General features: G+C 37.7%; 1 protein-coding gene across 3 annotated transcripts in view; it reads right to left on the reverse strand.

Moving 5' to 3' along the window:
* Positions 1-16,297, reverse strand: part of LOC117539579 (tubby-related protein 1-like) — a 22,170-nt gene continuing 5,873 nt past the window's right edge. Inside the window, exons 2-16 of one of the 3 annotated variants that reach the window (XM_034205794.1) lie at positions 11,784-11,898; positions 11,601-11,688; positions 10,626-10,665; positions 7,899-8,031; positions 7,658-7,774; positions 7,392-7,520; positions 4,033-4,158; positions 3,703-3,867; positions 3,531-3,613; positions 3,257-3,421; positions 2,797-2,909; positions 2,595-2,703; positions 2,349-2,447; positions 1,827-1,998; positions 1-1,031 (exon numbers count right to left, since the gene is read on the reverse strand). In XM_034205794.1, the coding sequence (XP_034061685.1) occupies positions 898-1,031; positions 1,827-1,998; positions 2,349-2,447; positions 2,595-2,703; positions 2,797-2,909; positions 3,257-3,421; positions 3,531-3,613; positions 3,703-3,867; positions 4,033-4,158; positions 7,392-7,520; positions 7,658-7,774; positions 7,899-8,031; positions 10,626-10,665; positions 11,601-11,647 (1,632 nt within the window). In that variant the 5' untranslated portion in view covers positions 11,648-11,688; positions 11,784-11,898 and the 3' untranslated portion in view covers positions 1-897. Of the gene's footprint in view, positions 1,032-1,826; positions 1,999-2,348; positions 2,448-2,594; positions 2,704-2,796; positions 2,910-3,256; positions 3,422-3,530; positions 3,614-3,702; positions 3,868-4,032; positions 4,159-7,391; positions 7,521-7,657; positions 7,775-7,898; positions 8,032-10,625; positions 10,666-11,600; positions 11,911-16,297 lie in introns of those variants that run through there. The other 2 variants (XM_034205795.1, XM_034205796.1) reach the window with 2 other exon arrangements.

Genomic DNA, 16,297 nt, shown 5'->3' on the forward strand with positions numbered 1-16,297 from the left:
TATAGTTTATTAAATGTATTTTGTATAAAAACACTTATCTCAAACAAGGAGAAGAGATGACCATGATCTGCAGTCCATGCAGGAACACACAACCATCAATGTAACAAATGCAAATTGTACACATACAAGTTCAAAAGTTCACATACTTTAATTAATAAATATGATAATAACACAGCTAGAAATACTAAAAAGAAAAGGCAGTGTTCAGAAATAAATACATTTTACAAAATGATGGAACCAAAAGAAAATGATCCTGCAGGATCTCAGATCATCTGAGATCCACAGAGAAATATGAATATTTTGTCAAAACGTCACATTGTACATATATCAAGACATTCCTATTCCTCTGTATATGTTACTCTAACAACGTCTGGAATGTAAAAGTCCCTGAACATATTTTTTCTCTCAAAGAAGGCTTGCCGTTATGATTTAGTACCCGTTTTCGTTCAAATAAAAGTACTTCCCTTATTCTTTTTAACGTTATTTTTGCGAGAATAACAATGTTTGCATATCACAGTCACATCCGACACAAGACATTTTTTACCTATCATTATTTTAAACACACAGCACAACAAAGCCCGAACAACATTGACGTCTTATAATGATGCCAATAGCCGTCATCATTGTGTGATTCACAGAAATACTTATCCACTGAAAAAAAATTAAAAGAACAAGACTTTCCTGTGCCATGCAGTGCCAGGTTACAGGATCATATCAAACCAAGTTTTGTTTCTCACTCCTGGAGGAAGTCACACACCCTTAAAAGGCAACAACCAGGAGCAGGTATTGTCACTTTAGACTTAGAGGAACTGTCATTCGTTATTGTCGCCTATCGTAGGAAGATGTGGGTGTGTTGCGTACTGGTTTATGCGTGAGTAGGAACTGGGCATCCTACTGTTACTCGCAGGCGATTTTGCCATCAAAGCTGGAGAGTGCGATAGCAAAGGCCTGCAAGGCACACATCGGGTAGTTGTAGTCCAGCGTGAAAATGTCATCAGCTATTCGACCAAACTGCATCACGATGTAGTCAACTGAAAGAGGCAGGAGGATTGTTCAAAGTTAGTTGGTAAATATTTAATTATGAATGTTAATTATTTTTATTTAAAACATCATCGCATCATTTCAGGATTTCAGGAATGTCAGCCTCATATTGAAGTAGACTCAGTAGGTTTCATCCTCTGGGGAAAATAAATAACATGGCAACCCTCCAACTGTTAAGGTGATTCAGTCCAAAGTGGTAGACTGATATCCATAAAGCCATGAGATAATAATAACTAGCATACAGTATAGGACATGATGTCATACGTTGTGTTATTTTAGTAGTTATGTCATAAGTAGATCACATTTAGGGTTTTTTGTGATCAGCTATTAAACTAATACAGGAGGTTTTGTGTTTTTAAATTGGCATAAATACCTATGATGTAATAGAACATAGTTTAACTTTGCTTTGTAATCTAAAACTTCATCTAAGAAATATCCAAACATTGTTCAAATAAGACATGTTAGTGAATCATTGAATGAGTCCCTAATAAACGTATTTCAATTGTTTGACGCCTGTCTCTATTATGAGATATCAAATTGTTTGAGAATTGCCATTCAAGTTATTCTTATAGATACATTTCATTATTCTCAGACAAAACTTAGGAGAAAGTACATCCAAATTAACCATCTTTGTCTTTTTACGAGGTTTTACATGTAAATGTTTGTTGGGACTTGACAGTAAACTGCTTTGTGTTTCTTTGACTAGTAACTTCATTGTAAAGGTCAGGAGTGTTTGTTTCATACGTATTTAGTTTGAAAAGGTAGCAGTAGATGTGAGTACTCACGGTCTTTGCTATGGACTATCTGGAAGTTCTTGATGGAGGCCTGGGTGACCCTGCCGTTGAAGTTGAGCACATGGGACGAACTATCTTCATTCCACACAGGCGTCTTGTTTTGAAGTTCAATCAGATTGTCCATGCGCCTATTCTGGTGCCTTATCAACAAGCCGTCAAGTTCCTGCAAGGAATTATCCAAACACAAATAAGGAAAAAAATGCAGACAAAGGGTAATCAAGTTTTACATGTTGGCCTTGTGTTGCTCTCATTATTTAATTATCATGAATACTGTGTGCAGTTTCGATACAGTGTGAAAACATTATGTATAGAAGCAGGGGATTCTGGGAGGGCTGACTTTGCTAATAGGCCATCAGATTATTTTACGCACATGATGTTTAACAAACAAGGTTAAAGACGCAAACTTGATAAATATAAAATTATACTGGTGGTCTATATGGTATTTTATTTTTTTGCAGTATTTTTTTATTTACCACTAAAAATTAAAAAATTGAGTTTAAAATGTAAAGTTACACTTCTTGGTCGGAGAGGCACTCGGTCGTTGTTTTTGTCCATCCCTGGAATGATAACCATCATTCTTCTGGGTCCTTTCATCCCTAAGACATTCGTTTCCTGGTGCCGGAAATAAAAACAGACAAAATTAAGATCAAATCAAATGTACTTTAACACATGAAATTCAATGTATGGAAAGCTCTCGAAAAGATATTATGGATTGATGCATACTGTTGATAGATCATTTTTTGTCCAAGAGTGACTTACATAAACGATGCCAGCCATCTCCTGCCGCGCATTAGACATGTCTGGAAGAGCTCTGTCTGGATTCAGAGCGTTGTCAAAGACAGTGAACTTAGTCCCCATTAGGTTAGACCTGGACAATACATATTACATAATTAATAACTCACAGTAAAATAAAAACTTGGATGATATATTGCTCCTTTTGAGGAAGGAATGATTATTGTACCTCAGCTTTCCAACAAAATTCTCTCCACCTCTCGATAAATCTGTGGAATCGATGGAGATCAGGTAATTTGAGGTTGCACATTTCTTCCTTTTCCTCCCAGCCAGCAGGAATGTCTATAAAGAAAAAACAAATCAAATAGTCCTTTTATCAAATCAAATCAAGTTTTATTTATATAGCACATTTATAAACGATTTTTGGTCGAGCCAAAGTGCTGTACATATAATAAAAATAGCCTACAGTAGAGACACTTTACAGCAAATACAACAGCACAGATTGTTCAGAATATCAGTATGAGAAAAAACGACACCCTCTATCCTTAGACCCTTTTAGATATTAAGAAAGTGAGAATTCACTTCATAAAATTATACATAAGGACTACTCCTATATTTTGTTACTCTGCTAGCAAAGTTAGATCCCAAAGACCTGAACGATAAGACTGTGATGAAGAGAAATCCCTGACCTTCTTCTCGTTGTCAAGGTGAAAGTAATACAGAGGGTAGAAGCCCTTGTCCATCCCTCTTTGGTCCCGAGTCACTCTGCATTTCACCGTCACGCCCTGCGGAGCTGGCTCTATCACAAACTTCTCCAAGTTGTCAAACTCAATCTCTGGTGAAGGAGCTCTGTCCTGATGAAGAAGCATTCAAATAAATGTAATCTGTTATTCTGAAATTTAAAATGATGCTATGTTGGCTTGTCTTATTTTATTAATGAGTGTAATTTGAGATTTAAGATACCTTTTTCTTCTTCCCTTTGCCCTTTTTCTTCTTTGATTTCTCTTCTTTTTCTGAGTCAGAATCATCACTCTGTTCTGCCTTTGCTGAAATGTACAACAACAAATATTACATTCTTGTTCTTTAGTTTATTCTTTAGTCACTCAAAGTACAATTAAGGTGCTGGTTAACTTGCCTTTTTTCTTTGTCTTCTTGTCTTTGTCTTTGTCTTTATCTTTGTCTTTATCTTTGTCCTTGTCCAATGATGTTTGGAAGAGGGATGTTGCGCTGGCGCTGGATTTCTTCTTAGATTTGGTTGACTTTGTCTCCTCTTCACTCTCATCACTGTCGGATTTGGCAGCTGCTCAGAGGATTGATATAAAGATTATCAATGAATTTCATAATTTGTAAAAACTCTTACAGACAGATTATTTTCTAAAATAGAGTCAACATCAGCATTAAGAAGGAAGCTAAGATGCAGTTTGATGGATGGATACAATGCAAAATGCAGTTGCAATAAAACTACCTTTCTTCTTGCTTTTTGAGTCTTTGTCTCCGTTTATCTGGAACATTGATGCTGGTTCTTTCTTCTTGTCCTTCTCCTTCTCCTTTGACTTGGATTTTTTTTCTTTTCCATCAGGATCTTTTTCCTCTGAGACATGACAATAATGTAACAATTTAGAAAATGTTATCCGTCCTTGAATGGAATACCAAACTGGAGAGTCATCTGAGCACACACTGAGAATGTAATCTTTTTTCTTTTATTGCCAGAGGCAAATCATGTAAATCACATTCCTTTGTGTACTAGACAGTGGGAAAACAAATCCAAACTGCAATTCAACCAGCAAGCAAGGACTTTTGACTGGAACCTTTTGCATATATCTGCTTGGAATTCACATGTTTAGCATACTGTGCAGAACACAAGAAATCGAGGCAAGGGATGCCACATTTTTCACACAAAACAAGTAGCAAATATCTATTGTACTCAAAACCTTAAATACATTCTGCATACTGTCGATACTCACAATACAAATGTGTGTTACACAATACCGAATCCACCCCAACATGAACTTATATATTTAGCTGTCGACAGAATAAAGAAATTAACTCCAGGGATCGAATTTAGGTAAGCGACTGAGTATTGTGCTAATTGTGGTTAGACACTGGTCTAATGTTGTCTGGTTGGTGAAACCTAGGAAGTCAAGGTTGGACATTTCTTTACCCTTTGTCATGTGAATACATATTGTGTAGATTTGAGACAATTTGTTTATATTTTATCCGTTATAAATACATAAGTTAGGAAGATGCAAGCATCAAATAACTCCAACTTACATTTTCAACCTGCAGTCTTTAGTATGCCTAATGTAGTCCAATATTGACTCCTATTTTAGCTTTGTATTGGTCGCATACATCATATCTGGTCCTGGTAAATGCTCCATTATGTAGTAGCCTAAACAAAAGCTCTGATGTTGTCAAATAAATTAAATACTACCAAAGGTTTGAATTATATCAAGAAAACTCATTTCTAAAACTTAGGAAAAAGTAATGAATTGTTATTTTGTAATTGTTATTAAAATGTTGTTAACTGTTTGACAACATGTGAAATGTTGATTGAACTTAAACTCTATAATCAAGTTTGGATCAAGTTTTGTAAATGTGGAGGAAACAATCTTCTTAAACAATATTTTAACTTACTCACCTTAAATACATTGAGAAGTATCATAATTTTGAATTAGACAACAGAAATAAATATGTTGCCATATCTACCATAAAGTATTCTATTAATATAATGCACTCCATTATCACTCTCCCAGTAAACAGATAGATAGATATTGTTAACTACGCAAGGAATAATACTTGAAGTGGTTACCTGTTACAAATACCTTGGTATCTGGCTTGATGATTGTCTCACTTTTAAACGTCATGTAAATAACCTGCTTAAAAAACTGAGGGTTAGGCTAGGTTTCTTCTACAGGAACAAGTCCTGTTTCTCGCTTGAGGCCAGGAAAAGGCTAGTCACTGTGACCTTTTTACTTGTGCTGGACTATGGTGATTTGATGTATATGAATGCACCTGCCAATTGCCTGGTCAAGTTAGATGCTGCGTATCACAGCGCACTGAGATTTGTGACAAACTGTAAAGCATTAACGCATCACTGTACCCTGTATGCAAGGGCTGGTTTGCTTTCACTAACTGTACGGAGGCTCAGTCACTGGTACATTTTTATATACAAAGCCATGTTAGGGAAACTTCCATCCTACATCTGCTCCCTGATCTCACGGCGAATTGTAAGTGGCTACTGCCTGAGATCGAATGCTGTGGTTTTATTAAAAGTGCCAACTGCTAGGACTGTCTTAGGGAAGACAGCTTTTAGATGCGCAGCTCCTCTGTCTTGGAATAGTCTGCAATTGAAATGGAAACTGAGCAATCTGGTGCCACTAAATGTTTTTAAAGCTCGGTCGGATGCTACTCAATCGGAAACTGTTGGTACCTGTTCATGTGGATAGTTATGTCAATTGTAAATCCCTGTAATGATGCTGTATGATGTCCTTTTTGTTGTTCTGTTTATGTTTCATGTGGAACCTACTTGAGCAGGTCTCCCTTGAAAAAGAGATCAATGATCTCAATGGGATTCACCTGGATAAATAAAGGTTTGAAATGAAAATGAAACAGAGCACCTGGCTGCCCTTTACTCTACAGGAGGAGCACAGAGCCATAAACACAAGTTGGAGCAGGTTTCCCTGACATGACTGATGGTTGATCTGAGGTGCAGGAAGGTTAAGTTCAGCTCAGAGGCAAACTCTCTGAAGGCGATCCAAGCAAAGTAATCGAAAAGAGCAACAACACTCTGGGCTATATCTGACAGAGAGTCAGTGTTGAAGTGATAATCAAGAAACATCTCTACACAGATAATCGCTTGTCATAGCTCAAGTTAAGTGAATGAGGAGCTAACCATGTCTAAAGTTGTGCCTCCCTACACTGTTAATGAAACAAACTGTCAACCCAAACGAATACTTAGTGATATTCAGTAAGTGCTGACAAAGGCAAAGAACCTGAAGCAGTGAATGGATATTTTAGGACTAGACTGGTCATGCTAGCTGCTCTGTTAACCATCTCTGTACTTTAGGGTGTAAGCATGCTAACATTAGCTAATTAGCACCAAACACAAAGCAAACAAAAGACTGATGGGGATTTTGCAGATGTTTGGTCATGAAAATTGAAAGTTAAAGAATTGCCAGATTATTTACCATGATGTAAACATCGACATCTGTATCAAATTAAATGGCATTTAGCCAATAGTTAACATTTGACTCCAAACTATAAATATCAATCTAATGGGGGTGCAACAGGAAAGGTCAGGCTAAGTCATAATTATACTCTGGGGACCAAGGAAATCTGGACTAAATATCATTGCATGTTATCCAGTTGATATTTTCGTCAGGGCCAAAGTGATGGCCAATGTCTTAATTATTCCTCATTAATCAGTTGTTATACTTAAACTAATTGTGAATGAGCTGGTCGGTTTGTAAAGACAAAATGTAAGCTTCTAACATCATGTTCTCTTTTACTTCGTGCAAAGTAAAAGTGTTGCAACATGCCACAGAGAAGTCTGTCCACACATCATTTTTAACTTAATTTAAATTAGATCTAAAAGGGAAATTGTAAGGATTTTAATGTTGCAAAATGAACTTTAAAGGTTGATTTCTTGAGGGAAACCTCACTTGACTGCTGTGATTTAGCCTCTGCCACCAAGTGAGTCAGGGTGCACGTGCTTGTGATTACACAATCAAATCATTTAATCTTCTCAACAACATTAGTCTGGTCTCATAACAGTTATTTAGGTCCCACTGTTAATTCCCTAATAAAACAGTTTTCCTGCCATACCTTTTGATTTAGATTTCTTTTCTTTGGCAGTGGTTGAAGACGGAGAACTGTCTTTTGTTGTTTTTTTCTTAGTCTTCTTTTTGGAGGTGTCTTCATCATCGTCATCATCGTCGTTATCGGTGCCTGAACCTGCAGACATGGAAAAAGTAGCGTATTATTATAATCATTTTCCAAAAGTACATTTGATTTATGAGTTTAATTGTATGGTATTTTTTTTAAGTTAGGTCTTTAAGGTTTTTAGACTCCCGGTTTTAACATTGACGTACCTTTTTTCTTTTTTGGAGCACTTTTGGATTTCTTTTTTGGCTCTTTCTCCTTTTCTTTTCCCTTTTCTGGTTCTTCTTGATCTTTTTCTGGTTTCTTTTTCTTCACCTTCTTTCCATCTATAATGTTGATACAAAAAAACAGCAGTGTGACCAATGTGGATGACCAATGTGGATGACCACAGTGTTCGGTTTGTCTGCTAGAAATGCTTAAAATATCTTAGTCTTTGAAAAAGTTCCTTACTTTGGATGGCAGGAATTTCCTCTTCGGATCCATCTTCATTTTTTTTTGTCTTTGTTTTTTTGGGCTTGGCTTCTTTTGCAATGGGCTTGGCTTCTGGTGTGCTGTTGGTTTCCTCTTTCTTCTTTTTTGGCTTCTATTGATTTTCTTTAAAAAGGTACAAAACGGATTAGTAGAGATTAGCTTGAGCAAATTGGAAGGACAGGAGAGAAGAGAAAACATGACAAGGACTGAACACAATAATAGAAATAAAAGAAATATAGGATAACTAAAAATAGCACTTAAGGACCTTTATCATTTATAAACACTCACCATTAAAAGTCAGACGTGAAAGGTAGCGAGGGGCAGAAAGAAAAAAAGAACAATTAAGTTGTAACTACTTCTACAGCTGTTATTAATATTGTTCTAGTATATAATAAACATTATTTATGCTCATTGGTTTGCATACAATGTCTAAGTAAGTCATGCTCGCAGTCTTAAAAGCGAGTCATGCTGTCTCAAATGAAAAAAATAGTAGTGCAATGAATTATATTTAATTTCTTGTAAAGCTGTATTTTAAGTTAGTGAAAGAGAATGTAATGATTACTATTATTTATAAATACAGACCTGCTACACAAAAAGGTTATAAAACAAGTGTATGCAACTCGCTCAAGCTTCTTCCGGAGTACTGAGAAACACTAAATACATTACACAATCACTCTTTACATCACACAAGATGGCAAGTCAATTAATTTAAAGAATCCCTGTAAATACATTTCATGGAATTACCTTTTTCTCTTCTGATTTTCTTTATATAAAATACACTGGATTTGGTCATTAATGCTTAATGAAATCAATCTTTGCAGTTCTTCCTTCATCACCTGCATTATATGCTGTCATCTTCTAGACACAAGCTTAAGGTATAGTACGACCAACAGTCCCATTCACACGCCTTTGTCTATGTATTACTATGTATATCATACAATAGTCAAATATATCCCTGTTTCAATGAATAGAAAGGGAACCAAGATGTGTTTTTAACAAGCATTTCACACATGTGATGACTAAACCATTGATAGGGGCAGCGTGTCCAGCCCAAGTCACAGAGAAGGAGGTCAGTGTGATTGCCGAGACAATAAAGGTAATCCTATTAGAGGCAGATCCTGCATTGATGGAAGTCTATTTTAGTTCCTTGACAATCTACAACTCACAATTATATAGCAGATTTGACATTTGTAATATTGTGATTCATTGTTATGAAAAGTGATTAAATGCCATATAACACTCCACCCATTTCAGAAAATAATATGTTTCTATTGAACTGTCGCCATTTTATTTTTAATTACAGTCCTTTACACAAAACTTTAAAATAGAAATAGATGTTTCATGTATGTACTTAACACAATCGCACTGAGGCGGCAAAGTATATCCGAACACTCTGAAATTATTCTGATGAAACACATGTTTTTAATGAATGTGTCTAAAACAATACTGTACTAATGTGAGGCATCGTTATGTAGCTCTGAAGGAGCCAACACATATGTTGCATGATTATTGCAATTCCCTGAGAGGATTTAGAACAGATTAGTATGAAATTATGATCCAATAATCACCCTTTAGTGTTGACCTAGTTTTGGCATTTGATGATAATTAGATTACTTGTTGACACATATGGTAATGCTCAAAGTAAATAGAGTAGGAATTAAAGAAGAAAATGGCATAATGAAAGTACTGCCGTTGCATATGGTTTGGACGTCGCCACAGTAAGCGGTGAGCTGGATTACTGACAGCCTTCAATCCCTTGTGCGTGCTTTTGCAGATGCACTGCTCGGCCAATGAGTGTCACACAAACATGTACATTTTTATTCCAAAATGCAACTTAATGTCAGATATGAATGCAATCCATGATGTAGTGTCTAGAGATGCTTTCCAGTTTTGAAATCCCTTCTGAATTCTGCCTTGCCTTATTCCTCTACTGTCATTTGTATATAGAGCAGTTACCTCACATGTGGGTCAGAGATAAACTAAAGTAAACACAAGGGGAAAAATGATTGAAGGATATCCCATGAATGCAGTGGGTCACAACTTTGCATACACAGTCCAACTGTAAATATTGTTGCATGACAACAGCAACAACATTATTTAACTCTTATTAAATGGACCTCCATCCCTTAGGCCTCTCTCCAGTTACCACATCACATTTTAAAGTAAATAAAAAAAGATCTGCCAAACCACAACCCCACCCTTTACCTTCTCTGCAGACATGGTGTGGCCTCTGCCTTCAGCTTTACCACTGCTTCTTGTCAGGGGTTAGAAAATAAAAAAAGCAGGCCTCTCAGCGGAGATAATGAAAGAGTGAGAAAGCCCTGTACTCAGACTCCATCAGCAGAAAGTTGTTAATAGGATTTATGTGTAAAGCCATCTGCTCTGTAGAAACACGTCAACGGGAGAAACCAACAAAGGCTCAGGAGGAGGGAGAAGACTTGTTTATCACGTGTGTCCACTGTCCACTATCCACAGACCAAACACTTGTTGTGTCCGGGGTACTCATGCAAGTCTCAGCAAAGATGTCATAAGGGGATGTTCCTTTTGTCTTTCCTTCACACCTACTGTTCTGTAGGTCAGACACTAGCAGTATCTAGAAATAAAGTCTTAGAGGTTTTATATAGTTTAAATGTTCAGTATTTATAAATTGGAAAAGTGTTGTATGAAAAAGTTGAAATCTATATAAAATAAAAATAAAATAATTACCTGAACTAGGGCTGAAACAGAATCCTCATCCTCTTGACTCCTGGGGCAAAAACAGTTATAAACAGATTGTAATTGATAGTAATGAAACAATATGTAAGTTGCTATAATGTAACTGCATGATTTATTACAATATTGTCATTTTAGTGTCCACTAAATACATAATGTTCCCAAAGTAAGGCTTTTAGTTTTCTATACAGTATGAACCTTTGCACGTGTGATCTGGAATAGGGCCGTAAAAATGTTTTTAAAATATCTATTAACCTTTGTTTTAAAAATCATTTTCTTGTCTTCATTCAAGAATTGTTCGTTTGGACATAAAATGTAACAGTAAAGCTGCCATTTTCATATTGCTCATTTTATTATACTGCCAGTCGAAACCAAATATTATTTACTATAATAACCCTTTGAACACAAAATACTCGTGGAATGATTACTTTATTAGGAATACCTATTGCTGTATATTCCATACTCTCACATATCTGCGTATAAACATATATTTGTACAGTTTTTTAAAAACATTTATCTTTGGCTTTCTATTTGCCATACTTTTCTTTTTTTTTTAAAACACCTCATCTAACCATATAAGAATGTATAATACAAAAATAATTAAATATAGCCTCCAAGTTTTACCCACAAAGAAAGTATTATAGCCCAATGAACTATGTGATATAAATACAATGTAATTCTAACAGTACCAGGTCACATTGATGTGCTAAGCACTGCAGTGCAGGCCATAGGTCTACCTGACAGCAACACAAAGATTTCCCATAATACTTACTGGTTTAGCGCCTCTTGGCTAGTGCCAGCGGAAAGAGGGCGTGGGAAAGCAGTGATTAACACTCAGTGAAACACATGGTCTCAAATAGGTTAGTAATGGTAGGGACGAGGAGGATAATTTATCCAACATTTAGACGGCCTCATATAAAATGCTAGGATATACATTTGCAAAGTTTGGTTCTGGTTATGCTGACATACCTGTTCCGTGTCCAGGCCTCTTTCACAATGTGATTGTGGAGAGGCATGGCTGATGTGTTAAGATGTTACAGCACATCCAGCCTTTGGTCTTAATAGGAAACATTAGAAAGAGAGTGTACTGACAGAAAATATCCAATGCAATGTATAGGAACATTTATATCATGAATTAACACAAGCTCTCACCAAGGATGATGTGTTTTTTCTAGGCTGCAGTGTGATTGTCTCCATCCAGCTTGTGAATGGCGACAAGGCTCCATACACATCCTGTAGCCCACAGAGGGGTCACGTGACCCGGCTTCTAAGAGGATTTTTAACAAAGCAACAGGTTTCCCAATCAACAACGCACCAGCACCAGCATGCCTGACCCTTCTAGTGGGATTACTCTAATCAGCTGCTCACCATCTGTGAGCATTTCTAAGGAGGTTCCCAAGAAACAGAAATATGGCTTGAGTGTAATTTCACTCAAGGGGAAAGGAAAACTGATTCAGGTAAAACAAAACAAAAAGCAACTTAAATTCTCCTTTTACTTAACCGGAGATAACAATTCACATCCATCAAGAGTTTGGAAATGAGAGAGGGCTCTTAATGGCAAGAAAGTCTATGGTTTGGATTTCAGATAAATAAATGTAATTAACAAAAAGTTATTTTCAGTTTAACAATGTCTATTAGCTCCAAATTAACTGCTGAGTGGCAGTTTATTTCACTAAGGGTACGACTGTGTAAGAGTGATGAAGGACGATGTTTAAATATATGGTATGAGATTAAAAGGAAGTGTCAGCACAGTAGATTACAAGAAAAGTGTGCTTTCTTCAGTCAACCACCAGATGTTGCTGGACCCCAAGAGACAAAAAACAGCAGGAAGCAGCTGTGAGGCACCAGGGGGCACATGGAGCTCCTGTTACTCATATTAAAAAAAATGATAGACTAAACGCACATGGTAGTATTAAAGAAGTTAGAAAACCTCATTATCTGTGGTGAGGTGGTTTTCTACAACTTCAAACCCTTCCTCAGTCCTGTCTGTTTGCAGTCTGTGAGCTCACAAAGGGAGATGGTAAGAGAGTATTCACAGCTTAAGTGAACAATAACACATGTGAATAAAGCAGGGAAAGTAATGTGTTTTGTAGTTTTATAAGGCCAGGTCCTTTGTCTCTCCACATCACCGTGCTCCTCACGCTGTCCAGTCTGCTGACTGGTGAAAAGCGGTCTAGACTAATGGCTTTGCTGGCATTTCTGCAAACGCTTGACAGTAACATGGCAGTTGGCAGGCAGCCTGAGGAAGGCCAGCGACCTCAAGGGAGCAGCGGAGGAGCCATCAAGATCTTAAAGGGACAGAGACTTCAGTGCCTTTCTCACCATATACTGTGTTCCCAATCCATTTTTAAGTCAGTTTTATTTTATTACTGTGAGCAATATTGTAAACATTGTTGAAGCAATGAGAAGCAGCGGGAGTATAGCAGAGAGGCTGTAAAAGCAGCTCTTACTATACCAACAACTGTAACAACAAGCCTGACTGAAATGAAAACACATCAATCAGAGTTATGGTGAAACAGGGACCGTTCAGAGCAGTTGTACAAACACTAAGCCAGGAAGAATTATGATAAATACATAAAGGTAGAGCTTCCAGTGGCAGGGACCAGTGTTTTATGAGGGGGTATGATGATGATATTTTAGTTCACAAATGGGTTGAGTGCTGAAACAGTCGTTGAGGACGTGAACTCGGTGACACTGTAGAGCCGGTGAATCATCAACTCAGAAGGGCCCGTATCTCAGGAAGGACAAACAATGAAGACAAAACAGGAAAACCTGGGTTTAATGAGTCTATCCCCAACAGAGGCATTGTTTGAGGAAGGTAAAGGGGTTCAAGAGAAGACAATGGGTCATGAAAGGAAAGATGTTAGTCCGGTGCAAAAATAGTCTCTTGGGTTGTATATACATTTAAACTCAATCTTATGCTGATGATTCACCAAGGACACATCCTAAATGGAGATAATAGGTTATTATTCTTACTGTTTTTAATCCATGTGAGGCAAAGTACAAATGTTGGCCTATGATTCGCAATATTGAGGGAATGTGGATATCCAATTAAAAGTGTCAAGCTCAGCTCTACATTGTCAGACTTTGCTATGCTTTAAATAGCTGCTGGGGTATTTTTTCCAATATAGCTAAGATAATGTTAATACTGTAAACAATTCTTAAAGTAAAGTTACAAGATCCATTTGTCATCTTTGGACTTGATCCAAGAAGTGTATTGCTCTTCTGAGGATTATGCTAGGCTGGGTGTTTCTGTCCAATAAGAGGTTTTTTCCTAGACCAAAGTGTTGGACAATCAGACCTAAATATAAGCATTTCTGTCCCTGACATGGAAAAAATAGAGAAGAAATTGGTTTTCTAAACGTTGGCTCAAGTATTTTGTGCTTTCACACCGGAGTACTTTTCCCCGTACTTTTCCCATTTAGTTCCGAGAGTGCCTGGAATTTTGCGTTCACACCAAAAAGAGAACTTAGTTCAGAGAACTTTTACCCCCATTTGTAGTAGCCTGCTAGAGAGGTGGTACTTTCCTGAGGCGAAAAAAGTTCCAATTTCTGATTGGCTGGGCGAATTGCAAACCACGCCCCGTAAAACTCAGAAAAGTATTTTGACGCCGCCATTGTATGTGCTGGCATTAGCATTATTAGCATTAGCCCCGCGCACCAACGGAGAGAGAATAACTTATGGCAACACAAAACATTGGAGCGGTGGAGTGATGAGGAGGTGTCGGCGTTCTGGCGATTTACTCAGAAGGCTTCAGTAGAAGCAGCTGAGAGTCCCAGCAGCTTCTACTGAAGCCAGTCCCTAACTCCGGGGACTTCCGGCCAGGGACTTCGGGTGGCAGTATACGCCGTGAAGTGGTTTGCGGCCTGCCAGTAAACCCAAAGCAGAAGAAGAAGAAGTGACGTCAGTGGCTTCATTTGCATAATCTTCCCTCAGGGAACTTATTCCGGTGTGAACCAAGCCCCCTGGAAGTGCGCCGGACTCTGTGCCCAACATTCTTTGTGTCCAAACGGCGGTACTGCAACTTCCGTATCAGTCCGTGACGTCACCCGGCCCAAAACAACTTTTTCCCATTGACTAACATGGGGAAAGAGACGTCTGTAAATCGGTGGATAGCATGCGCCCCTTAAGCCCCGCCCCCCAAGCTCCCACTCTCGGCTCATTAGAATGAATGGAGAGAGAAAATAAATGTAGATTCGGCTTTTAGTGCATTTTACAACTTTAAGGACCTAATGATTCTAATAAGGACTATAACATATTTAATACTGGGTAGTTGTATCCCCTTGTGGGGTCCTTTGGTTTGTCTCAGTTAGAATATCAAGTTTCTATTCGTGTCACAAAATGATTTGTTTGTTAGTACACACGTGGTATTGGACCAAAGGTTTGGCTTCGTGAGAAGATAAAGAGACAACACTGAAACAAAAGTTCCCCATGAAGGTTCAAGCAGGAACGTGTCAAATCTAATAAAGGGCAAATTGAGAACATCCCTTCACTCTGTTCTTTGACAACAGAATCTTATCAGCATCCTAAAAGGGGATCGTATTATTGCCATACAGTGAAACACATGGTGCATGATTTGCCCTGAGTGACCCATAAGAACTGAAGTACACAATGACTGTCCTGATGATGTCACTGCTGTATTGTGAGCAGGCTCTCAACTGGATGGTCCCAGTGGAGAGACCTCAGACGCTGGCGCCATGAAAACTATTAGGAACAACTCAATCCTCATAAGTACACAAACATAGATGCATTCCAATGTGTGTGATTATTCACTGCACAAACACAACCACAAACACACGTGACTGTAGGGCTGGATAAAAGCATACTTTTATAAGATTTGGACCATTAGTGACGAATTAAAGGAATCCTTCACCTCCATAGTTCCCATTTAAATATCAGTTACCTACCCTGTGGACCCTTGAATTAGAACACTTTGCTTTTTGCATGCCTTGTTTGTGAACAAAGAATTAATGTATAAGAAACAGCAAATGGTTGAAATGTTGAATGAATGGAAGTAAATGGGGCCTGTGTTTGTGGCAAAATGATATCAAAACATCCGTTTACCGCCTTGCACATAACTCGTGCTCAGTCTCAATAATCCACAATCATAAAGGTTGAGAGTTTGTAAGTGTATGATTTCACCAGCTGGAAGAGCATGTTTTCATAGAATGTGCAGTGTTTTCTTTAGCATCCTGTACAGTATGCTGCTTATTGTAAGTTGCAGAGAGAACTGTGTTTTTATAACCTCTGAGAAGGAGCAGTTGTTTCTGATAACTTCTACAGCTTACAGTGGTCATGTGATCTTTACACCCTTCCCATTGCACAGATAGCTGTGTGAAGGGTCAGTGTGTTTCTGAAGTGCTGACAGCTTTTTAGACGATAGGGAAACAAAGACAGTCTTAATTCCAGAAAGTTTTAATAGGCTTTACAATAATGTGAGCAGAGGGAGAGCTTACCCTAGGAATATGAGAATAACACTAGTGACAGTTAAAGTGTGTTGGGAACATACACTTTTGTGCACTTTATATCAAGTGCATTATTTTTTTAGGGCAAATGTTGCAGGTTAACACCACACAAGAGAAATACATCTTGAAAAGTGGTGACAAATAAACAACATGGAAGGTTAGATGAGAAACCCTAAGCAACTCAAAGCAGAAATGAAGGCA

Source organism: Gymnodraco acuticeps, unplaced genomic scaffold (genome assembly GCF_902827175.1).
Source record: "Gymnodraco acuticeps unplaced genomic scaffold, fGymAcu1.1, whole genome shotgun sequence".
Lineage (NCBI taxonomy): Eukaryota > Metazoa > Chordata > Actinopteri > Perciformes > Bathydraconidae > Gymnodraco > Gymnodraco acuticeps.